Genomic DNA, 27,454 nt, shown 5'->3' with positions numbered 1-27,454 from the left:
GATTTTCATCAAAAGTTTATGCACCGAATGACTCTAAAATTATTTTAATAGTAAAGAAGTCTAATTATATTTTCTTTTTGCACGAAAAACTATTTTAAAGTAATGATTATATTCCTGAATCTTCTAAACTTAACAAATATTATTTTATCAACATACTTTGTCTCATTAGAAATGTGCATGAATATTTATGTAGAAATTATGTTTCGTAGTCTAGGTCCGAGTGTCGAATTAAGGAGAAACGTATAGACAGTGGTGAACTACTCCGCAACAAAGGTACGGGTTTCCTGGACCTTGTCAAATTGTACTTACCGTTTTGTATGCATATTATTTATTCAATTGTTTGGAATTGTGCATGTTGAATCGAACGATCCCTTTGGCTTGCTTAGAATTTACATAGGATTATTTCATATCGATCATGAGACTTGTAAGTAGGGTGTGTTGAGCATGATATCGTGTAGTGTTAAATGACGAACGTAAAAGGTAACAGATATGCTAAAGGAAAGGGACCAACATGTGTTGAATGCATGTTGGAATGTATACATTGGGTCTAGGTTCGACTAGACCCCTCGTCAACGTGGCGTTGGATGGATTTTCCGTCACGGGTCAAGACCTAGTATAGGGTGGATTCCCCGTCTAGTGAGACAGCCAATATCTAGCGTAGGGTGGATTCCCCGTCTAGTGAGAAGTCTTCCGTTGTTGGATGGATTTTCCAGCGGAGTGGCGGTCTTCCGGTGTTGGATGGATTTCCCACTGGATTGGCAAATAAATTGATTAATGGAAAACTTGAAAGATAATTAAAGAAGTGTATGTGTGTGTGTGTGTGTTTTAAATATTGCATGACGTGAGGATATAATAATTATATCCTATTTGTAATAATAAGTAAATTTGACAAATTCCGGGACTGGAACTAAATCCTGTACTGAGAGATTGTTCGATCTCTCACCCATTTTCACTTATGTGGGTTCCAGGAAATGATGAAACCGGCGAGGAGCACGAATAGGAGGGATGCGGATCAGGAAGGCAACGAGCTGACTGCTCAAGTATCTTTTTAATTTCTTTAGTTAAACTTTAAATTCTCTCTCTAGAAGTGGATACATTGACTGACATGGCAATTATCGGTTTGTTTGCCATGTTTGTCTTGATCTCATGTTGAATTTATGTTGTGTGTTTGAACTACTTGTGGTGTTAAAAGACTTCGTTTGACTTTTACATATTGCATGAGTATTTATTATTGATAATGTATGTGATGTGCACACGCCTTACGTATCTTTACGTGGCGGGTTGTCTCGGGGTGTGACAAGAGGTTATAATGGTGAGAACTTCCAGAGTAGGCTTAGAGATGCTATGCAGGCAATTGCAGAGGAGAAAGCATCTAGCGTTCCGTCTTCGCAAGGGTCTACAAGTGCATTGACACCAGAAGAGGTCCTTGATTTGTCGGTTGAGCATAGGCATGTCATATGGAGACTAGGAAGACAAAAGCTCGATAAGGAGGTCAAGGAACGCTTTTATCCCAAGAAATACATACCGGTCATCAAAAAAATTGTGAGGATTTAGATATTGTCATTCATTGAAATACAACTTAAATTTTTTTTGTTATAACATGCATGTTGTCATTTCAGGAAGAACAAGAAGCGGCTCTGAAACAAGGCTTGTTGGCCGTCGAACGATACAACGATGTTCTGGGAAAATCTCTGTCAAATCCAGAACATCCTGGGAGGGTTAGAGGAGTAGGAGGTCTGGTTCCAATCAGAAAAACATATGAGAAGAGCGAAATAAGGAGGAGACGCGCTCCCTCAAGGTCCGAAGCTGAATTTGAAGCGAGAGTGGAGGCGAAAGTAAGAGGAATAGAGGAGAGATTACAGGAAGAAATGGAGGCAAAATTTGCAATGCTTCAGCAGACAATGGGCCAACAAGTTCAGACGTATACCCCAACAGTCGTTCAGAGTAGCTGCCAGTCAGTCAAACCAATTGCAGATCTTTCTGGGTTTACTGAGGTAATGCAAATTCAAATTCAATAATATTCAGATTTCACAATTTATTTTTCATTACATGTTCTAGTGTTCATACGTTTTCGTTTATTCGAGTAAATACATACATCTGAACAGGAGGCAGAACTAAGCTGCAAACTCCAGGCAGTTGTCAATGGGAAGACTATTCAAGTTGCCACGGGGACAATTCATGTTCCAGTTGCACTCGGTGGAACAATTCACAGCAGACCGATGCCGCCCGACCATGCAAGAGTAATGGTGGATGGTATTAAAGATGCAGACTTCATAGAGCACCCATTACCTGTACCAAATGGCGAGCATGAAACCCTAAAGGATGCCCTCGGCAGTTTCACTGCATGGCCGATGTCCATGATAGTGATAGGTTCAGATGAGGTATATTATTATTACAAGTTCTTATACTTCCGAATTAGTATCTATGTGATAGAGTTATAGTTGATTCTGGATTTTATTTCAATTTATTATGAAATTTTGCAGGAACCAGGCAAAGAATTAGTCGTTCCTGAAGGTCCGAAAGCAACGAGTCACTGCAAGGCATTTGATGGTATCAATTTTGACAAGCTGGGACGGACATTCAAGCAGATTCGTGATCGGTTTTCAGAGCTAGATGGCAGTCCAATCAGAATCGATTCGCCAGCTGATCTTTTATGCTCAGATGACTCCATATGCGTCTTTGCAGATGATTATGCAGCCTTACTTACACCTAGAGAGTGGCTCACTGTACCAGTTGTTCAGATCTGGATGTTGTGAGTTAATATTCGTAATAATTACATAATTTATGACCTTTTACTTCGTATTTCACAAAATTGAGATCACATGTATCTTTATTTTGTAGGTATTGGCACAAATTCATAAAGGAGGAATTCCCCGATGAGTAGGTTGGTTTTATGGATCCCAGTCAAACAAATACCACCCTAATGAATGAAGACCGAGGACATGTTCTTCAATACATAGGGAAAGCAATCAAAGAAAATCGGGACAAGAGATTGATATTCATTCCTTATCATCAGATGTTAGTGTTATATATATTGTAATTTTATTATATTTCTTTCAATTCAGATAAATTATAGAATATGACATGCTACAATCCTAACATGCAGAAATCATTGGATATTGGCCGTGCTTATGCCAAGAGAACGTGCATTGTACGTGTACGATTCCGATAAGAAGTGTAAAAGAATGCTAATGATCACTGCTGCTGTCGAGGAGTAAGTGCCTTCCTAAAATTTACGTCTGTTTAGAATGCTAATGATCTTATTATTATATTATCATTTTAAATATGTCTCGTTAGTACTGATTGTCCAATTAATGTCTTCATATTTCAACAGTGTCTTCATGAGGTTAATAGTTTCTATTGCACACATTTGTGAATATACATATAAGCCATTTGTATGCTCGTAATAAAAAAAATTTATTTTTTTGAAACTTGTTACATAGTGCCCACAACAACCAACCGGCTGGGAATGTGCATATTATACCATGTTGCTCATGCAAGACATAATAAAGGAATTCCTTGATGTTTTCCCGCAATTAAAGGTATATATACATTTATAAATTTTTCAAAAATAAGCATTGTTGCTTCAAATATAATAAAATACAAAATTTAATTGTATATGCTCTTCTAAATTCTAAAAATGCAGGATATTCCCACCAAACATACGGCACAACGCTTGGCTGAATTTCGCCAAATGTGGGTACAAATTTTGCTAAATGAGATAAAGTCGAGATGAAATACAACAATTTATGATGTGTTATCCGAATTTTTTGTAATAAGTTAGGATGTGTATGATATATAATTAATTTAGGATGTGTTTTATTGATAATTAAATTAGGATGTGTTTTATTGATAATTTAGGATTTTTGATAAATTAGAATTTTGGCCAGCTAAATAAATTTGGAAGCTGGCCATTTAATAAAAAATATTTTTTTAAATTTCAATAAAGCATCAGGATCGGTTCTTATCTAAGAAACCGATCCAGATATCATTTTTTTTTTAAAAAGGAAAATAACTATCAGGATCGGTTCTTATATAAGAACCGATCCTGATAGGTAACAATCTGGATCGGTTCTTACTTATGAACCGATCCAGATAATTTTTTTCGGTATTTAAAAAAAAATCTAATTTAAAATATATATCAAGATCGGTTGTACAGTACAACCGATCTTGATGAGCTATTTTCTGGATCGGTCCTTATCTAACAACTGATGCAGATAACAAGTTATCAAGATCGGTTCATAGGTAAGAACCGATCTTGATAATTCCTATCAGGATCGGTTCTTATTAGCAACCGATCCTGATAGTAACTATTAGGATCGGTTATAAAACCGATACAGATTTGTTTGGTATCTGTATCGCCCTGATCAGGATCGGTTGTGAACCGATACTAATATGCGTATATAACCGATCCTGATTCTATTTGTTCCAGTAGTGGTTGTAATATCTGACAGGATGTAAAGAATATTTCTCTAGTATCGCCCACCACTAAATGTCAAATAAATCTTGTAAGCATTATGATATGGGATTAATGTAATGGATAATATTCGTAATGCATAAAAAGATTCATGCCTTGTGTGTACTGAATTGGAAATATCACAATAGGTTGTTGCACCCTCAAATTTGGGGTGTGACAATGCTCTACTAAAATTTTTATTAATATTAAAAAAAATATTAAATTTCAGAACTACTCAGTTTTTCGCATTTTTTCAAAATATACTCAAACCGCACTTTTCTTTTGCGATAATTTAGTCTAAAACTGTAAAAAAAATTACGGTTTTAAATTCGAAAGCACAAAAAAATTACGATTTTAAACTTTTAATTCCAAAACCTCAAAATTATTTTGCAGTTTTTTGTTTTTCATATTATTTTGTAATTAAATAGAAATATTTATAATTTGTTTATTTTTTATTAAAATATTAGAAATATTTTATATAATTTATTATTTGATTTATTAGAAAGACTGACACAAATAACCGAATCAACATTTTTCAGGTCAGATTTTTTACGGCTGGAAGAAAAATTAATATATTTTTTATGTGTTTGTCACACCCTCAGATTTTTACCATCCAGAGCGTGATTATAACATTATCATTGCACTTTTCCTTGGCCCATCAACCTACGTTGCCAACAAAAAGGAAAACAAAGTAACAAAACGAAGTCAGCTACAAAGCTTAGTAACCGATTATTTAACGATGCGCTTTTTTATAATTGGCTTAAATTAAGAACCATTAAAACATGCTGGATTAATCCACACAAATGCTTATCAAATTATACATTCATATTTAACCGGCAATAGCACGTCAGTCTAGGTTATCCATAAAACAAGTCACATCATATTCACACGTGTAGTTCCTGTCACAGGTGATTTCCACATTCTCATAACACAATTCCTTAAACCGCCAATCCAACGGAAAATCCATCAAACATTAGAAGGCCGTCAACCCACTAGAAAGGCCGACCAACAGTGGGAGGCTACAATCGCATATCAAATTCCAACCTCAGACCCGTTATCTCGTTAAATATGTCATCATAATCCAATATGCAATACTAATATTCAAATCAACTATACAAAATGAAAACACAGATTATAGAGAAATTTGATTACCTGATAGTGAGATTTCTAGAACTCAAAATCAGATTTCAACAATAACTCAGTATCACTACGACGTAGTTAGAATTCGAATCAGATAGACAAACGATCAATAATTGAAATTAGAATTTTGTCAATTGAAATAAAATGAGAAATGATTACCGACAGATGAGATATGCGTTGACTGAAACGATCATTATTGACAATCCAGTTGAAGATATAATTTATGGAGATATATTGTAATAGAATTTTATTAAATAAAGAGAGGACAAAGTAGAAGGCAGGACATTGAAAAGAGAAGGAATTTCACAGCGGCGGGGGTTAAGTAAATCAAGGGGTACAGATGGGATTTTATTTATAGGTAGCGGCTTAATCCAAAGATTGTATGAATTCAAAGGGGTGCGCACAGGGGCTACCGGCTACGGTTATTAATATGAGACAAGATATATTGAATTCAACTTTCCGAAATACAATAGAAGAGTCGGTTATTGGCATATTGCAAATTACCAGACATGCATAACAGTTGTGACCTTGTTATGTAAAGTTATAAAGGCTATATTTAAAGGAAGCAGCTAATAGTCCCCGGACATCAGTCCCCCAAAAATCCCCGGACCTTTAACACTAATCCTGTAAACAAGTATATTAGCTTCGGTAATATGATGCAAATAATTCTGTAAACAACTTCAAATGATGTTAGACATATGAAACCGCGTGCGTCCAAAGCAAAACGCGTGAAATCAGTCCAAACCGCGTGGTCAACTAAGAAAGTACAATCAAAGTACAGCTAGCAGTTATAATGGGGACCACCTTCTAGAAGTTGTAACCGGTACCAGATTTTATAATTTTTTAACGGGGACCAGATTTTATAATTAGTGAACAATTTATGTGAATTAAAAATTTAAGAAAAAAATTATTAAAAAAAATTATAAAAAAATTTCATTTTTCAAAATAATTTTTTTTTTAAAATAAAATAAATTAAATTAAATTTACGTTTCTACAAAAAATTTGATAACTTAAACAATATAAAGTAAAATAGTAAAAATTCTATAAACATTATCAGTAAAGTCTGTAAACATATATGAATTATTCTATTAGCAATTTAAATTGATTCAACAGTACTAAATCATATAAACATATATACTAAATCCTATAAACATATATAATAAAGTCTATAAACATATATACTAAATCCTATAAACATATATGAATTATTCTATTAGCAATTTAAATTTCTTCATCATTTTTCGAAACATATACAACATAACACTGAAAGAAAAAAAAAATTACAACAATTTTACATCATACAAATCACTATTTGCATACTCTTTAAAAATTATTCTGCAAGTGTCCAAACTGTAATCACAATAGTAACCAAATACTGTAACTATATGAAAGTAATCCTGTAAACAAAACGATATAATCCTATAACTATGTAATCCTATAAACAACTAGAATCTGTCTATGAATTTTGTGAAAACACCAAAATTTGGTGAAAGACATCTCCCTTTTTCTATTTACGTATTCGCTGAAATATATTCTGTGAATGAGACAGAAGTCTCATCGCAAGAACAACCCTCTCTCCAGTTATGTCCACCTGCAAAAACATATAGGTTTTGAGAAATTGAAATTACAATAAGAAAACAAATACAAATAGAAAATAAAATTTACCTGAGTAAAATTCATTGGAGTATCTGTTATAAGGCAGTATATGTAACGCAACATGAATATTGCACAGTCATGAGAACGGTTTTGTTTCGGACATGCCTGACAGTCATAAAGACGTGTCTTCCATGAAGGGTCACCTGGAAAAAATCAAAAACCCTAATAAGTCTATAAACATTAATAACAACAGTCCATTAATCCAATAATTTTTTATCCATAGAAATATTAAATAATAAGCACTCACGGAGACGCCATGCAACAAAAGAATCAATCCACATGGTTGTATGCCATGCACAATTGATGTATGCTCCATTAGTTTCCCCGGCAGAAGTGAAGTAAAGAACTTGCTTCCGTTTCAATTCATAAGCAAAAAGTACCCAGTGGTTCTTTGCACACACTGGGACAAAAAGCCACCTCACCTTCTCAAATTGGTCGGAGAAAAGTTGGGGAATATTTTTCAGAGCAGTCTCGTGATCATACGTATGCATGATATTCTGCATTATAACATACAAAAAAAAACAATAGTAATTATAACAGGGCTATAAAAACTTATCTGACAATTTCAATAAAGATATGTAAACCTATAATAACATAAATATAATTCTATAAACATAAGCTATAAATTCTGCAAACTAACACTGAAAGATATGCAAACCTGTAACAATATAAAGATAATTCTATAAAGGTCTCCGTCTCTTAGGAAAAGGTGCAATATCAGGAATACATTCCTTTACATCCTTGAATTTATTGCATGCAAATTTATAATCCACAAAAATATCACCATTCTTGTGAAATGTTCTCTTGTTTACTCCAAAACCAGTTTGGTACCCATACATTTGCCAGTATAAGTAAGCTTCTGCAATAGAGTCCAACTTATCACCTATTGCAGGTGGAGCGATGAATCGGATCTCATCAGGATCAGCTTCGCTTTCTATCTGATGGCCAACATTAACAACTTCTTCCCCCTCATTCTCAGCCCTATTCTGATTTTCACCAAGATTCACATTCTCAGTAGGCTTCTCATGAGAAAATTCAGAAGGATCCTTGTTCAGATCCCATTCATGAATAGATGATCGGGAAACTGTATCATCCACACATTCTTCATTCGGGTCAACATCCATTATATCAACCTGCCTTTACACAAACCCAAACAAACCTATAAGGACATATGTTAAATTCTATAAATACAACATATAATTCTATAAACATAACATAATAGATATCATATGGAAACAATCAGTCCTATTACCAAATAATCACAATTTATCAATTTATACTTCATCAACCAATGCATAATAAAGTTTCAAACTTCAGTTTATGTATACAGAACACATACAAATCACAATGTAAGCTAATGTATTAATTCCGTTCTACTAGAAAACTACCAGACTGAATATGTAATTGAAACATAAAAATGACAATCTAATGTAATCAATCCTATTAACACAAAAATTGAATCCTGCAAACAACAATGATCTACAAAGGAATATTAAATGAGAAAAATGACCTGTAATTTTCAAAACTTCAATGCTGTTCGTCAATGCTTAATTCAAACAACTATAGAAATCGCTACTCTTCGATTTCTGAGATTCAATACTTGATTGAAACAAAGAAGAAAAGGAAAAAAATCATATCAGAAAAGGAATGAAGTTTCAAAATTATACGAAATTGAAAAATTACATCAATACCAGAATATAACGAAGAAAATGTAGCTCTCAAAAAATCGATGCTGTTCATCAATGCTGATGCTCCTCGATTCTGGCACTAAATAATCGATTGAAACAAAGAAAGGAAAGGAAAAATCAGATCAGGAAGGTTCAAAATCAGATAAGGAAGGTTCAAAAAAACAATTCAATTTTCAAAAAAAAGGAAAGCGATACAAGAGGAATGCCTTAAATAGGGAAAATGTCGGCGGAAAAATGTTGATCTGGGTTATTTGTAGTAGTATTTCTAATAAATCAAATTACATAGTATTTAATTTATTTTCAAAGAAATATATAAAATATTACTAATATTTCATTAAAAAAATTATAAATATTTCTGTTTAAGTAAAAAATAAGAGTGAGTCTATGGTACTATGCATATTACGATTTGGCACCGTGCTAGGGCTCTATATTTGAGTTTTCAAATCCTAACGGTTGATCCGAACCGTTCATCTGGTTCTCCATATTAATATGTATTTGGAGACCAAATTTTACATTTTTAAAATTTTTTTTACTATTTTTTTTAATTTATTGAAAATCACTGTTTTTGGATGGTCCATAATTTTCAGATCAAGTGATTTTCTAAATATCTAAAAAAAATAGTAAAAAAATTTAAAAAAATGTAAAATTTGGTCTCCAAACACATATTAATATGGAGAACAAGATGAACGGTTCAGATTGACCGTTAGGATTTGAAAACTCGAATATAGAGCCGTAGCACGGTGCCAAATCATAATATGCATAGTACCATAGACTCACTCAAAAAATAATATGAAAAACATAAAACCTTAAAAAAATTTGAGGTTTTAGAATTCAAAGTTTGAAACCGCAAAAAAATTGCGGTTTTGGGTAGATTTCGAAAAAACTCGAAAACCTTAATAGTTTCTGAAATTTAATCTTTTTTGGATATTAATAAAAATTCGGCATGCTCAAGTCGCAAAAACTAAAGGCATTTAAATCATCTTTCTGTACTATCAATATCATACATGGAATTGATTATAAAATAAAATTATTTGACAATTAGTAAAATGAGTATCAAAACCAACAAAAATGAAACTGTATATATTCTCTACTGTTTAGATTGATTGTGTTTAAAATTTGGTATAATTTTAAATTTGATTGTATATTATGACATGTGAGAGGGTTCTAGTGTTTTCATTTTTTGTAAGTTTATCATGTTCCTACTTTTTAATTTTCTAAATAACAACTTTTTATAACTTATATATCAAATTGAAACCTTTACACGTGAACTATATTAGTTTCTCTACATGTGCATAATTAATTATCACTTTTCTATTTTCTTTTTTACAATAAGACAAAAAATTAACGTTTATAATTTATCATATCAATGTATTTTTGTAAATTCTTGATACGAATAAAGACAAAATCAAAGCATCGTAATATTTATATGTACATAGATAAAATGATATTGATCAAATTTAATAATTTTATATTGACCATTGAATTTTAAATTTTAAATTATTAACATTTAAAAAATAAATACATAATGAAGTTAAAAAAAATAGAGACATTTGATCTCTCTACTTATCATTTATGAAAATTAATATTGTAAAAGTTGTATCATAATTGATGAACAATCTATTTAAAATATCAAGAACATATATATTATCTCATTAAAATAACACAATTATTAAACAAATATGACGAGTGATGATATAGCAATATGAATATTACGGATCAATTCATCCTATGAATCTACATCTTTATTTTCAAAATTCAAACAACTGATTAAACTATTAAACATGTTCCCATTAAATTGAACATAGAGATCGAATTTTATTTTTAGAAGTTTTTTGTTACTTTTAAATAGTGAGACTTTTTAGGTAAAGTAATTTTCTACCTATCTAAAAGATAGTAAAAATTCAAGAAAAAAATACAACTTTTTATCTCCAAAAAAAAATTTAGCAGTTCATCAGGTCAATTAGTTAAAGTTTAAATATTAAGTATGAATTCCGTAATACCCGTAATATGCATATTACATGGTTCTCGGCATGGTTTTGTAAATTCTTTGGAAAGCAGATGTTGGCTGTGATTCTTTTCTAAGAAAAAATATCAGAGAAAGAGAGAGAGAGAGAGAGCGATAAAAAAAAAATCAAACTGTCCGACTATATTTTACCATGCTATAGGGCCCAGAAAAAGACAGCTGAGGAAAGCATTCTTATTAAAAAACATGAAAGTTATAAACCAAAGGTCAAGTCGCCAAGATAATACTTGACACAAAAAAACAACTAAAAAATAACTATATCAGAATACCTAAAGAACCAATCAAACTGTACCCTCTCCACCTCGTCTATATCTTACCCTCTTCCATCTTCCCCACCGCGCTACCTTTCCACTATCACAGCAATAGAAACAAAACCAAAAAAGGAATACAAGAAATTAAAAGCGATGATTATCCAAGGGAGCGAAAGAGACACTATAGCGCTAACAAATTACCAATTCCAAATCCCTATCCCTATTCCTATTCCTATTCCAATTCAAAGCCCCTCCACTTCTCTCTCTCTCAGCTCTCCCCAAATTCCTGATCAGAATGAAGAGGAGAGTACCTCCACCTTCTCCAGCTCTTATTTCCATCTCCTGAGTTCGATTGGTGGGGCCCACACGCCAGTGGGAGGACCTAACTACTTTGCGAGCAAGAGAGCTTTGGAACAGCAGCTGGCCGATGGCGGCGACTCTGACAAGAGCGCTGATCCTCGAAAGAGGCGTCTGATGAAGAATCGAGAATCGGCGACAAGATCTCGAGCTAGGAAACAGGTTTATTTTCATCTAGTCTCAACTGTTCTTCAAATTTCTTTCTCTTTGGATTGAGCAAAAAATGTATAATGGTTTTGGTTGGTTGCCTCTGTTTATACCTTTCTTGTTTCGGTAGTATAAGTCAACACCTTTGCTTCTACAAATTAAGGCCTGTTCGGCGGTAAGAGAGGAAAGGGAAAGAAAAAGGGTATGGATAACTTTTGAACTAAATTATACTGTTCATGTGGGAAAAAAAAATTCAGTCTGATTTAATTTTTTTCTTCCCACGTGAACAGTAACTTCGTTGCAGCAGTCGAACAGAGGCTCAGTAAATAAAAATAATCGAAACCCTCACACAAATAGAAAATAAAGCTAGGATATGAATAAAAATTAGGTTCAAATTCATCTTGATCCAGTCTCTAGAACCCCTAAGTAAAGTATATTATATTATATTATATTATATTATATTATAGGCTCTGATGAATGAGCTACAAGTGGAGGTGACAAGGCTAGAGGAAGAAAATCTGAAGCTGAAGCAAAAATGTAGAGAGGTAACTATTCCACCTTTTTCACTTGTACCCTATAAAACCATGAAAATTTTGTATTTTGTTGTTTTACCCTCTATGTTTTGGTCTTTCCTTAAACACCCTTTCCGGACGGTTCTAGTTCTACTGACTACTGCTTAGAATACAAAATATCCTTCTCTTTTAATCATTGTACTTTTTTTGTCACGATCTAACTTAATTTTCACGCGATTTTAGAACTTTATGGGACTTTATGCAAAAGTAATCAAGTGTTATTATTTTGTGAATACGGTGATTTTAAACAAATCAAGCGATCAGATATATATATTTAATGATAGCCTTTTATGTGTTTTGTATTTAGTTAAAATTTGCAATAGCTGCTGCCAGTGTATCTTCAAAGAAACTGCGGAGGACGACTTCGTCAGAGTTCTAAAAATAGGAGAAAGTAGAAGGGCTCATGTGCTATATTTATTCTATGTGACCTTCCTTTTTGTTCCTGGTCATGTTTGCACAAAAATGGAAGGTCCTCACCTCTTTACAATACCAAAAAAGGGGCTATCAAGTATCAGGTAGTCATTGGACTACGTGGCCACAAGGCTGGGGAGACATGTGGCCCCCACTGTCCTGTTCTTGATAGGGGTCCCCCTCTGTCATGAAAATGTTTTTTTTTTCTTTTTTTTTTTTGTGGTTTGCCGATTGTCTTGGGAGTTGGAGCTCTCAGTGGTGACTGGTGACATGGAGCTTTCAAGCGTGGTAGTACATGATGCATTAATGTTGTAATTTTTAGGGAACCCAGTAATTTTCTAACATGTTGTTATTTTTTATTTTATTTTTTTAATTTTAAGTACCGAATTGTTCTTTTTCACCAAATAACGTATTCGGTACCGAAATATTTCACAAATTTTAAACATAAAATATACCACAAAATGTGAATAACGTTTCGGTGCCAAATAGGTTAAGTGCTGAATAGTTTTTTGTACTGAAATAGTGTTTGTAACTGCTTGATGGTCCAGGCAGATAATAGACCATTTTAGAGAGCATGGTTTACTGTTTAAAAAAAAATCTTGTTAGAAAACGTTCGGAAGTAATATTTCTTTTTTTGAAAATACTGATAGAAGCTATCAGCTGTGAAGTAATTTTTCAGTGTTATCAAAATTGAACCGGATATTATTAACTCGGTAAGTTTCGGATTAATAGTTCAATGATTGGATCGATAAGTCAAACCGGGTTCGACTGTTGATTTTTCAAAAATTAAGGCTATATATCAAATAATTATATTTGTACATGATTTTAGTAAAACTTAATTGTATACTAAAAATGAAGGTTTTCGAGTCATTTGATCAACTGAAGTTATTCTCTGTGGATGCTCTCGTAAAGGTGTGTCCATCATGTAAAAGGCGAAATATGTTTAAAAAAAAGCTGTGTAAGTTATTTAAAGAGAAACAGCGGAGGAAGCTGGATTGCACTATAAACTTGCTTTCCAACGCTCTTCTTATTATGCTATCACAGGTGGACAGACAGACAGTGTTTGCATCTTTATTTACGGTGTTTGTGGAGTGCATTTTAGAGAAGAGCTATGCACGAACTTTCTCGCAATTCGTTCAATTTGTCTAATAATCTTATATTTTGGTTAATCCAAACTTATAGGAGAAAAAAAAATTCGAAGAAAAATGAGATTTGGCAAAAAAAAAAAAAAAAAAAAACTTCATTTTGGTTGAAAGAGAGAGAAGCTAATATCAAAACGTTTGTTCTGGAGTCGTGGTGCAACCAATTATTTTTCCCAATTTTTAAAGTTCAAACGGTTGATCCAAATCATTAGATGTGATATTTATATTAAAATGTGATTGTACACCAAATTTTACATTTTTTTAATTTTTTTTACTATTTATTAAGTCAATTTAGCTGATTTTAATAAACAGTAAAAATATTCTGAATTATTGAAAACAACGATTTTAAACCTGGCTTAATTAATAAATAATAAAAAAATTCAAAAAAAATATAATTGGTCTACAAGCACATTTTAATATAGATTGAATGTTTAACGGTTTGAATCGATAATTTGGACTTTGAAAATATAAAAATCAAAGCATTTGTTCTATAACCTAGGAATAAACGTTTTGATATTAGTTAATCTCTCTCTATATATATGTATGTAGAGTAGAACTAGAGTGTTCCTAAGTTCACCAAATTCTTTTGCGAACTCAACTCCAAAACTTATCGGATTGGTTTCAAACGATGAATTCAAACCGTTGAAATACTTCTATCTTACGAGTGATGTGTCTATATGTAAAAATTTTTAAATCGTAAATTAATTTTATATATAGTCAAGTGATCAAAAAATATTCAAAAAATGAATGTATTAAAATTAATTTATAAACTTTCTAAGTTTAATTATTTGACTTTATACTAAATTAATTTGAAACTTAAAATTTTTCACATATAGATACATAACTCATGAGATAGAAGAATTGCAACGAATTGGATTCATTATTTGAAATAAATTTAATAGATTTTAGAATTGAGTTTCTACGTGTATATTGTTCAACAAAAATCACGGCACGTAAATGCAAATTGTTGTATCAGTTATATAATATAAAAATCTAGTTAGTCATGACGTGACATAAAGACATATTAATTTGAATTATCTATCTCCGTATATTACTTCATTTTGGATTGGCGTGTAAAAAGACTGGCTAATGTCAGGCTGCGCGCACAAATGGGAAAGGATACGATCCCCACCAAAAGTGTCACTACTTTCTTCATCTTGTAAAGACTCGGTGTACAGAAACGGAAGCCTTACCCCTCTAAAAATTGAATTACTCACCATGTCCATGTGCCATCGGCTCACCTGATTTATCAAGTCATTCTTTTTTTTTTTTTGAGGAAAACCGTGGGTATCAAGTCATTCTGCGACTTCGTATCCTCTGCATTAACTCAAAAGGAATCTTTTGAGTTGATGAATCCTGACCATCCGATCTCTTTTAAGATTCGTGCAGACTAGATCCGCACTAACATTGAAGGGACTCCTATATCTTAAGCAGTGGCCAGATTGGCTCCGTTCAAAATCAGACAGTTGAAATTCATTAACTGAAAAGATTCCTTTTTGAGTTAATGCAGAGGATACGGCTCTGTCATTCTGCTGGATCGAGTCAGAAAAAATTAGGGAAATATCTTAACACTATTTTTTTATTGGACGTGGGCCTCACAATAACAAGATTTATTGGGATAATTTCACGTATATCCTTCAAAATCATCAAAATCACATATTTTCCCCTTAAAATTTTTAATATCATATTTACAATTCTAACCGAGTTTTTTAAAAATACCGAAATTTATAAATATTTTATTATAAATAACCACATTTGTCAAAATTTTATTTTTGCCCAAACCGTACAGATTATTTACGGTTTCAATTAAAAATTCAAACCGTAAATATTCCTTACGGTTTGAATTTTTTTTTGATTTAAAAATTCGGACCGTATATATTATTTACGGTTCGAATTTATTTTATTTATTTATTATTTTATTTTTTTGGTTTTTTTGCCCAACTTTGCACCTCTGGTTAACATATCAAAACACTTTCAAAAATCATAAAAATTTACCGACATGCATTCTTGGCTTCATAGAATAAGACTGTGAATTTTCATACAAAATCTCAAAACAGACCGTGAGATATCGGCTCTCAAAAATTCCCCGAACTGCTGAAGGAGTGCTTCTGAGCTCAAATTTGCACCTCGGATTAAGATATCAAAACACCTTCAAAAATCATGAAAATTTACCGACATGCATTCTTGACTTCATAGAATAAGACTGCGAAGTTTCATACAAAATCTCAAAACAAATCGTGAGATATCGACTCTCAAAAATTGCCCGAACTGCTGAAGGAGTGCTTCTGAGCCCAAATTTGCACCTCTGATTAACATATCAAAACACCTTCAAAAATCATGAAATGGAAGGTAGACGACAAGGCCAATTAGTTTTCTATCGCCTACCTTGCATTCCATGATTTTTGAAGGTGTTTTGATATGTTAATCAGAGGTGCAAATTTGGGCTCAGAAGCACTCCTTTAGCAGTTCGGGCAATTTTTGAGAGCCGACATCTCACGATCTGTTTTGAGATTTTGTATGAAATTTCACAATCTTGTTCTATGAAGTCAAGAATGCATGCCGATAAATTTTCATGATTTTTGAAGGTGTTTTGATATATTAATCAGAGGTGCAAATTTTGGCTCAGAAGCACTCCTTCAGCAGTTCGGGCAATTTTTGAGAGCCGATATCTCACGATCTTTTTGAGATTTTGTATGAAACTTCATAGTCTTATTCTATGAAGTCAAGAATGCATGTCGGTAAATTGTCATGATTTTTGAAGGTGTTTTGATATGTTAACCAGAGGTGCAAAGTTGGGCCAAAAAAACCAAAAAAAAAAAAAATTCGAACCGTAAATAATATATACGGTCCGAATTTTTAAATAAAAAAAATTCAAACCGTAAGGAATATTTACGGTTTGAATTTTTAATTGAAACCGTAAATAATTTGTACGGTTTGGACAAAAATGTGGTTATTTATAATAAAATATTTATAAATTTGAGTATTTTTAAAAAACTCGGCAATTCTAAAGTTTAAAAACTCATAAATTTACTCAATTTATTACATTTTCGATGAAAATTCATTTTAAATTATATAGTTCCCATTTAGGTTTATTTTTTTTTAAGACAAATGGTTAATCTCTCTACATTTAATGCATACAAAGAATAATTTTTTTTTAGAAAATAGTTAATTCTAGAGTAGAATCGGTATATGATATAAAATATCAAAAAGTCACATTCGTATTTTGCACTGAAACATCGACGTACTGCTGTCGGGATTAATCAAGGTACAAAACAGTGTGTCATTGATTTTTTTCAATGAAAATTGAAGTTTTCCAATGAAACGTCAATGCATTATTTTTAAACTTTAAACAATCATAACTTTTAGTAGAAAACTCCAATTTGAACGTTTGACTCTAATTAAAATAGCTCGTGAAGAGACAGAGGAAAGAGAGAGATGAGAGATTGTATGGGAAAAAGTTAATTGGGTCGAACATTTTAAAAATTTATATTGTCTTGGAAATGTATGTAAAAAAAAATAAAAAAGAGTGGGAAAAAATGAGCTATTCGAACAACTATGGGATTTAAATCCCAATTGGTCCCGATTCTCACTTATTCCCAATGGGCCTGTTCGGCAGCATTAGAATAGAGGAATTGAACGGAATTAAGGTTTTATTTCAGCCGAACAGAACTGGAATGAGCTAGAATAGGGAATTGATACTTTTCCACCTTTTTCAATTCCAGGGAGGAGCTGGAATTAAGAATTAGAGCGGAATAGCGATTGAAAATGACTCATTTTACCCTTATTTCGCTGATGTGGCAACCCCTTCTCCCACATTTTTTAATTTAATATTCATTCACTCATCTCTCCACTTCTTCTTCCTGCACAGTTCCAGAGGAGGAACAAATACTTTCTCCATTTTACTCCGATCAAATTTTTCGACAATCTGCCAGGAGATTTGATAAATGAAAACTATAAGCTCGATAGATGCGAATTTACCTTTCAAATGAGATCTCTCTTACTAGGTCTTCTTCTTCTATCTTAGCTTCCCCTTTTGCATTTTATGGATGTGTTTGTTAAAATCTCCATTGACAGTTTGGTCTACTTAAATCGCAAATCCAAGGAGGTTATTGGGTATCAGACTGAAAAGCTTCTTGGTATTTTATCTTCATGAATCGGCATTGGCTTAAAATCTTATTTAAAGCTTACTAGAGCTTCCGAGATATGGTATTCAGGGTTTTAATTTGGTTTTCAGAACATTGTGCCAGAGGGTAATTTTCACTTATTTCGCTGCTCTTTATATCTTTTCACCTTTCATCTCTAATTTGCTTTTAAATTCATCACTGTGTGCATAGCTCGGGGAGCATTCTGTGTGCTAGATCAGTCTACACTAAAAATTTAGTATCTGTCAATTAAACTCTTTGCTTGTGATAAATAAATTAAGATATTCTAATGCATTGTTCCATGTAAATAAATTACGTTATTTGTTTTACATGTGTCAATTCATCTATTTTTTGCTGCTATTTATTGTAGAATTACACCATGCACTTTCATTTTTATTTGTTCCATTTTGTTTTAAAATTATAATCATTTACCTCAAGCTAAATAGAAGTACAACACGATATAGTGCTGTGGTTAAAACTCAACAAAAGGTTATAATGGTCATTTCTTACAATTATAATATTTTAATGAAAAAAAATGGAACTATTCCTATTAATGGTGCACCGAACACTTGTGGAATAGAGCAGAAGAGTTGTCAATTCCTAATTCTATAATTCTCTTTTCTTCTCTTATTCCATGTCTTGCCGAACAGGCCCAATAGGAATTGGTCTGCCAAATAGGCCTAATTATCCCTTATCTATTGTTTTGACTGACTTTATAAAACTATTTCTAATCTGAATTATCCGACTGAAATAACCATTGAAATAAATTCGATAAAATTGGAGACAAAGTGAATTCGACATACCTGTTATCATCCGTGGCTATTTTCCCTTGTGTGCTTTCAATTTATGATCAGATATTTACGTGTTACAAAAATATATTTTATTCGTGAAGATAAAAATGCTTGTATTTTTATTAATATTTTTGTCGATAATAGTAATATACTCAAAAATAATAATTTATGTTAGCTTTATCTCAATAATAATTATATTTTTATCCATGCTAATAAAACAAATTTTTGTAGTTTCAAGTTTTCAATTTTGTTCCGTCCTTCTAATATTATACAATTATAAATTTAGCTCCCCGCCACCCCCTTTTTTTTAGAAATTAATAGAGATGAAGCCTCTATTTTTATTAACCGTAATTGATTACATAAGATAAATATATGAATAAAAACTCTGATTTCCTTCTGTCCTTTTAATGTTGAACAATTATAAATTTAATTCTTCAACTAACAATTTGATCAAAGAATTGTCCCTCTTTTATTTAAAACCCGGTTGGTTTCAACTGAAGTGCACAGTGGATCTAGATCGTTTTGGTCTTATGACAATAAACTGATATTTTCAAATAAGATTACTATATTTAATCCATAATCTTATACTTACTACTCATCAATGCTATTTATTAAAACATATTCCATTATTTTTCCATAAAATTAAAATATATTGACCCTTCAATTAAAGTACTAGACGTCCATTAATAATTTAAATAAGGTTTTTTTATTATGTTTTTTTTTTAATAAAAAATGATAGTAAAACCATCCAACTATTTAATATTTATCTAAGTTTCAAACATATAATCTCTCACATATTTACCACTAAATCAAAAATTAGTTCTCATGAGTTTTTCATCTGAACACGTGTGTACTTTATTTATCATTATATGTATATGTTGTCAAAATTGAATTCAAATGGGTATGTAGAGACGAATCAGGATTTCTGACATGAAAGAGACGAATCCATAAAAAGTTAAATGAGCATGTTTTAAATTCGAACAACATTCTTAAGTGCATTTGGAGAGACAAATTCATAAAAAGTTAAATGAGTGTGTATTAACTTTAAGCAACATTCAGCACATATGGATAGACAAATATTCCTTAAGTGGCCCGATTTTAGTTAGCTCTAAATTTTGCTACTTCCTTTTATTGATTTTCTTGGGAAGAGCAATATTTTTATAGATTTTTCTCGGGTTAACGTGAAACGCACGAGGGAGGTGCTTCGGTTGAAGCATCTCTCGTGCCACCCAACCAATACCTAAAATGATATAACCACATAAATCAAAAAGCCCGTTAACAATCCTCCCATTTACAAATTTAAAATAATTAAAAGTTTTGTTAAAAAAAATTGTATAGAATTCATACATATAATAATACTTTATTTGCAATCTCAAAAAAAAAAAAAAATGCTTTGGCAATATAATAATTGCCCAAATCAGTCCTTGGTACAAAACAAAAACATATTTTTGGTTGTATCCTCCGTCAACTTGGTACCTTTTTTGGAATTAAAATGCGGCATTTGTTGCTGCGACTGCGAGGAAAATAGTTCATCAGTAAGGCCTTTATTTTTGCTGTTATTTTCGAATGAATGGTAAATCTGTCTTTCAATCTGGAACGTCCGATTAAACACAAATGCTTCAGTTTTCCTTTTTCTTTCCTTTGTTGATGTCTTCAGAAATCCATCCTAGATAATATTAACAGGTAGATCTGACAAATTATTCATGATACGGTTTTTATCGGAAAGATTAATTCCTACAATTTTATGGATCTATTAAAAAAATACTAATAATACCTAATTAAACAAAGCTGATCATATTTTGATTATCAAGTATGGAAAATAACTTATTTCACAATTATTGATTATCAATTTAGTTTAAGTTATGGCGAGCTTAAACTCTTCATGAGTACAAAATGGATGTGTAGATCACCTTCAATTTTACAGTTGACTCCAACTTTTTTTTGAGAAAGGTCAATTAGACTAGTACATATTTTAGGCATTACAACTAATATACTTAAATTGCTGACATCAAGGTACATCCGTGTCAAATTTCATACGGTCGCTGGCATTGATAGATAATCATATCTTGCTGTACTAACGATCTTTGAACAACCAATTATATTTTCTTAAAACTTGAGTAATGATCATATCCTTGCTGACATCAAGATATATTTATGCTAAATTTTATACAGCTCCAATGATAAACAATCCTATCCTTTGTTTGCAAATTGCCATAGGCGGTAGTACCGTTTTGGTCATACGGTTTCTATAATAGTTTCTTATTTTATTTTTCGTTTCTAATTTTTTTAAAAATCTTCGCAGAAGCTGTGAAGTCGTGAGGGGAAATCGAACTCTCGACCTTTGGGTACAACAACTCTACGACTTTTTCCTAGCTAATTGTGGGATAAAGATTTTGACAGAGCAGTTTTGGCTTCATGCAGCACAGTAACCATATGCAACTCTTTGTGGTTGGATAGTCTGTCCGCTGCATGAAGCCAAAACTTCTCTGTTAAAATCTTTACCCCAATTGTACTACCTCCCCTTTTCTCAAAAGCCAATTAAAGGGATACATTGCACTTACAAATAGAGATGTGACAGCTTTTACCAAATACAAGCTGCAGAGGGAATAATTGCTGTTATGCACTTTACACCATTTAAGCTAAATATTTGAAGTAACATATTACATCATATATAATTTGTGACAAAATTACATAATATTTTGTCTTATTTCTCACCTTTATATTTAATTTACTATTGAATTCACTAATTATTGTTCGAATATATTTTTGATTCAAGAATAATGTTTTTGGGGTATTTTACATCATATGGAGCAAGAATCGGGTCGATAGGAAAAACGCAACATCGGTTCTAAGGCTCTGTTATGGACCGTATCAACCAATACGGGGTCAAGCCCATTACGAACCAGGAGATAGCCAAATCCAGCGGCGACACTGTATGGGTATGGTCCATATCACCTCATTGACAACTGTATCCAGATCTCCATTGGACTCCAACTCATTGCCAGCGCCTTACTCCTATAAATACCCATCTAGACTGAAGAAGACGATATCTTAGATTTACTTTATATTTTTTTTTATAGTTTAGTTGAGAGGAGTGTAAACATGTCGTTCCGCAGCTGAACATATTTTCTTAAGGCTATGATATAAACCTTGTTCCTCATGATGTTTTGGTATATATTTTGTGTTTGATCATTGTTTAGTCTGTTGTCGTTTGATATCATTTGCGCTTTAAGTTCAATCTCCCTCAGTTTTGCTTGTTATTCTAGATCGCCACTGTGATGGTCACACATGACAATTAGTATTATTAGATTAACCGCATCAGAAAAAAGAGAATAAAAATACTAGACTATTGGGGGAGATTTTATCTGAAGAAGCCAATAATCAGATCAACAAAAGTATACATGGGAGTCTCGGCATTTGCAGACGAATGTTGCATTGTCTTGCCTTACCATGGGGATTGTTAGTCCTAAAGGCACTTGGGGGGGGGGGGGGGGGGGGGGTGAAGAGGGTCTTTTTAAATTTTAAAATAAGTTACTTTTATCTAACATGTTTATAAGTTATTCTTGGAGAAAACTATAATAAATTTAATCTAAACAAATATATGAAAATAAATAGTAGAGTTTAGAGACACTTGACACGAGTCTTGTTTACGTAGTTCGACACTAACGTCTACATCTCTGGGGCCTGCGACCTTTGAGATGATGCGTCTTTTTTACCCAATGAGAAAGGAGTACATGGTAGAACCAGTAAGCCCTTACAAAGCTTTTGAAAAATCATACGGCTCGAGCATGAATGCTCACGAGAACTAAAGGCTCAAGGTTGAACAAAGTGAGTAATGAAGGCTCAAAGGCGAGCAACAAAGGCTCTAGCAAATGGATGAGAAGGTTGATCACGCATGATTACTCTAAATCTTACAGAGAGATCGAGTATTGATTGAATATTCTTGAGATTGAGTTTGAATATTGAAGTTGGAGTGCACAAGCAACAATGACTTTTTCTAGATCTGAAAATTAGTATTTTGCAGTTGGGGGCGGCAATGCAAACCTTCATTTTGCTTCTATTTATAGAAAACTGGGCAAAATGAAGTAATATGGTCTTAACTATTATAATGGTTAGTCAACTGATGCAGATTTTTACAATACAAGTAATAAATCCTAATTTACGCTCAATTCGGTTGCAAGTGTACAACCTTGTCGAGTAGTACTTAGGGATCGTCTCCACAGGGACAAGTTGGAATATCAAATCTAACATAACAATTTAATTTAGTAAAAGAAAATAAAAAGATTTTTGTTTGTTCAAAGGTTGGTTTGGTTTCGATTAAAATGAATTAAACTGAAGTCTTAAAGCAAAATCTGATTTTTAACAAGTATGAGAAATTAGGGTTTCTTAGGGTTCCTATCCACTAGTGTTACGACTAATTGGTTTGTAAATTTTGTTCTTATATTTATGAAGGCACAGTTGGGTGTTGTAGGTACAAAGTGATATCTCTATATTAATACCATCTTTCAATTAGAATAAACGTCACCTCTCGGTACTTGGCTACTCTAATCTAAAGTCATTAAGTTCTCACTGTCCCAATTGATCTAAAAAACTATCTTTCACCTCTCGGTACTTGGCACAATTTTCTAAACTATTAGGTGAAGCCCGTATAAGACAAGCGCCACCTCTCGGTACTTAGCCTATCAAATATCCTATTCCTTATGGTCTGGACCTAATATTCAATTTCTCAATTGCAAATACCAAATCCTAGGGTTTCATGTGATTTCGATTAAGTCTTCACAATCAATTAAAATAAATAATATATCATAACAAAGAACAAGAATATATGAAACAAAACCAACTAAATCATAACAAAAGTTTCAAGTACAACCCCAATCAACCCTAAAAAAGCCCTTAGCCAGTCATGGCTAAGACACAAATGAAATCGAAAGAATAAAAGAGTTCCAAAGGAAAGAAATTAATAAAACCGATTGATCAATGATCTCTTCTTCCTTCTTCTCTCTTCTTGCTTTTCCTTGCTTTTCCTTGTTTAATCACTAGAAATTCTCTCTAAAAAACGTCCTTAATCTGTTCTACAGGTTCCCTTTTATAACCCCTTGTAAAACCTAGAAATAACTAACTAAAAATAGCAAATTCGGGCTCTGAACCGACCTAATTGCGGGCCGCAATGAATGGAGGCAGTTAACAGACTGCGCAGAAAAATCTGGAGAGGTCATTGCGGTCTGCAATAAAGGTCCTTGCGGGCCGCAATAAAAGTTCGGAAAATGCTGTCTGGAAGCTGGCTTTGTCTGATAATGTTGCGGCCCGCAATAACTTCATTTCGGTCCGCAATAAATGTGAAAGATGCTCCAAATTTCGTGTTGACTTGCTACAGATCACCCGTTTTGCTCCATTAAGCTCCAAGCACTTGATTACCTGCAAAATAAACATAACTAGGGAAGTAACTTGAACTTTTGGACATTTCTAACCTAATCAAACCTAATTTAATCAAAAATTGGCTTAATTTACATAACAAACCCTAGGTTTCAATATATACAATTTCGGCTTATCATCAACTTACATTGGGTATGGCTGCCATGAACCCCAACGGGTGGTTAATTGTTGCCACGGATGCATAACAGTGGTAAAGTGTGCATAACGCTAGTTCTCTATAAATTTGGAGGTGACATCCAATTTTATCCGTTGTGAAACGGTAGAGATCGATTTGTTTCGTTGCACGGTTGAGGGTTTTGATTTTATCCATTTCAACGGTTCCTGAACCATTGCAATAGTTGGCCTTAACACATTCTCAAGCATATTTTAGCAATATTACTGATTTATAATCTTAATCTTGATGTGATGCTTCTGTGTCCAATGCCAAGTGCTTCATGATTGTATCCTCGATAAATATAACAATTGTTCATCCATTCTTGATGTGTATATTGCAATATCTGTAGACATGAACCTGGACAATATCTCAAGACAAGAAAACTGTAGAATTTAACAAATATATGTTTTGCAAATCTAGTCAAACAGACAAATAGATTATGGTACAATCCAACAATCTCCTCCTTTTGACGATTTGTAAAACATATATATCAACTAAGTGCATAAATTGGTTATTCCCATAAAATTCAAAAAATTTAGAATTTTAGAATTTTTTTTCCTTTTTCTCGTGTTGTGTACGTGGTGTTATAGATTACCAATATAGCATGAACTTTTAATATCTCTCCCCCTCTTTGAAAATGTCCAAAGGAACGAAACATCACATAATTATGCTCAAACGAAGAGATGGCTCCCCTTCAATTCATGCACTCCCCCTTAATTTTAGAAAATTATTAATTAAGCCATAAAAATAAGATATTGCAATTAAAGCACGCATATTTACACTAAATTATAATTTTAAATTGTATAAATTGCAAAATATGTAAATTTTACTCTTGTAGTCATGAAATTGTTGAAATTATAGTATTTAATTCAAAATATTGATTATTTAGAAATTATTTGATCATTTTATTCTTCTTAATATGAAAATATTGAATTATTATTTACGATAAAAAAATTGTCCTCTTAAATAGACAAAATATTAAAATTAATGTATAATATGTTTAATGAAGTCATATACTCAATTTTTAATTGAAGTTTGGTCATTAGAATGAAGATTTCATAATTGAAATGTGTATTTGATCAAACTAAATTATTCTCATAAGAAGATAATTTTGCAATTAAGTATTTGATCAAGATTATCAAGAAAGTGGATGTTTCAATTTAAGTTTCTATACTCATAGAATTTTACAATTTAAAATTGTATTAATAAAATAAATTGTCAATTGGATGAATTTTGTATTTAAAATCTTGAAAAATTTAACTAAGTCCATTATTTCAATAAATAAATAAAATTTAATTGGAGTGTTGCAACTATCCTTATCTCTTACCATATGATGACATTATTAAAGTGCTGCAAACACCTTCAATTGCAGTTTTGTATTAGAATTGCAACTACCCTCTTATCTAGCCTTATGAATACACAACTAGAGTATTCTGAACACCTTCAATTGGAGTGTTGTACAAGTGATATCACCATATTTGATCTATTGTTCTAACCAATTCCCGTACCAAAATCTGCATTTTAAACCATCAAATAGCGTCTATTACATTGAATATCTATAGAATGTGGTACTACTACGCTTTCATTCTTATTTTGCAAAAAACTGGCGAAATCAAGGAAGTTACTGACATTCTGAGACTCCGATGCGGGTAGCGTCAGAGCCGATGAGGGTAGCGTTCGAGCCGATGCGGGTAGAGTCAGAGCCGATGCGGGTAGAGTCAGAGCCGATGCGGGTAGCGTCAGACCTGACGCTGGTGGCATCAGACCTGACGCTGGTGGCATCAGACCTGACGCTGGTAGCATCACGCCCTGACATTACCACAGACGCGAGGCGCATCAGACAAACTTTGATGCGGGTCTTATCACTGGTGACACGACTCGCGTCCAGAGCAGACAACGAAGCCCAATGAAGCCCAGTAAAGGCCCAAATTTGAAGTATTCGTTTTGGGAAAGCTATAAATAGACCACCCTCTGCCACTGGAGGGGGGAGTTCAGAAATTGAAGAATTCAAATCTCATGGCCTTTGGAGTGTCGTTCAAGAAAGAGGAGGAGCTGAGGAGTGAAGATTGGAAGATTCTTCTTAGATCCAATTCCTCCTTCGATTTTTCATGATTTCTTCTCTTATCTCTTTCTTTATCATGCTTGAGTAGATCTATCTTGTTTCTAGGGTTGATGTAGTCTGAGATTCTGTTTGTATGCATTGAATTTGAATTTGAGCTTTTCTTTTGTTTGATTGTTTGAGTATTACTCTTCCAATGCTTGATTTTGATTGTGTGAATGAATCTTGATGTCTACTGTTGAATGATTCTTGAATCTCTTCTAGTATTTTGACCTTGATATTTCTTGCAATTTGATCAAGTATTTGAGGTAGATCTTAGATCTGAATAGTTAGATCAATTGAACCGAGAGGTGAAATTTCCATCTATTGAGAGATAGTGGATGCCTTCAGCAAACCAGACAATTGACTTAGGTTGAACACCTGTAAACGAGAGTTTGAGGTTGTAGATCTAAGAAGGTGAAATTGCAACTCCTTACCAGGTTCATTAAGCCAATAAACGAGAGTTGAGGTTTAGGAAGATTAGGTACGGTCAACAGATCCTTACACAAGTGAATAACTCAGAAACAGATTCAATGTTGCATTCACTCGATGACAACGCGGGTCGCGTCACTAGGGTCGCGTGCGAGAGCACGCGAGTCGCGTGAGGATCTAGAGGCATAATTGAGGATGAAATCTGAAACCCTGGAAACTTCGTTTTAAAATCAAAGTAAAACCAAACGTTTAATTGCTTTCCTTTTATGTTATTGAATTTAGGAATTTAAACAAATCAAATCAATTTTTTCTAGAAATCTAGTACCTAACTGAGACAAGCAAAGGTTCAGAGTTGAACTAAACCGTCCCTGAGGATCGATACCTGATTATACTCTTGAACAAAAGTTGTGCACTTGCAACATAATTCAAAAGCTAAATCACGGTTTAAAAGGGTACAGCTCGCTGTACCTGAAACTTTGTGTGCACGCTTTTGTGCGAACAACAAGGGTTTCAACTACCCTCTTCTTTAGTCATATGGAGAAGCTACTAGAGTGTTGCATA

At 32.9% G+C, this 27,454-nt stretch overlaps 1 protein-coding gene across 2 annotated transcripts; it reads left to right on the top strand.

The window, feature by feature from the left end:
• Nucleotides 1-11,255: 11,255 nt before the first annotated feature.
• On the top strand, nt 11,256-12,820 carry LOC144557590 (uncharacterized). Of its 2 annotated transcripts, none has more exons than XM_078306185.1 (3): nt 11,256-11,733; nt 12,186-12,337; nt 12,507-12,552. In XM_078306185.1, exons 1-3 carry the CDS (start codon nt 11,368-11,370, stop codon nt 12,520-12,522), a joined length of 534 nt encoding a protein of 177 aa, XP_078162311.1. In that variant the 5' UTR covers nt 11,256-11,367; the 3' UTR covers nt 12,523-12,552. The 2 variants fall into 2 exon arrangements, with proteins under 2 accessions (XP_078162311.1, XP_078162312.1); XM_078306186.1 differs by lacking the exon at nt 12,507-12,552 and adding an exon at nt 12,598-12,820 and having other exon boundaries at nt 11,259-11,733; nt 12,186-12,263.
• Nucleotides 12,821-27,454: the final 14,634 nt, after the last annotated feature.

Source organism: Carex rostrata, chromosome 7, assembly GCF_964058835.1.
Source record: "Carex rostrata chromosome 7, lpCarRost1.2, whole genome shotgun sequence".
Lineage (NCBI taxonomy): Eukaryota > Viridiplantae > Streptophyta > Magnoliopsida > Poales > Cyperaceae > Carex > Carex rostrata.
This window is presented reverse-complemented; position numbering and strand designations above follow the sequence as displayed.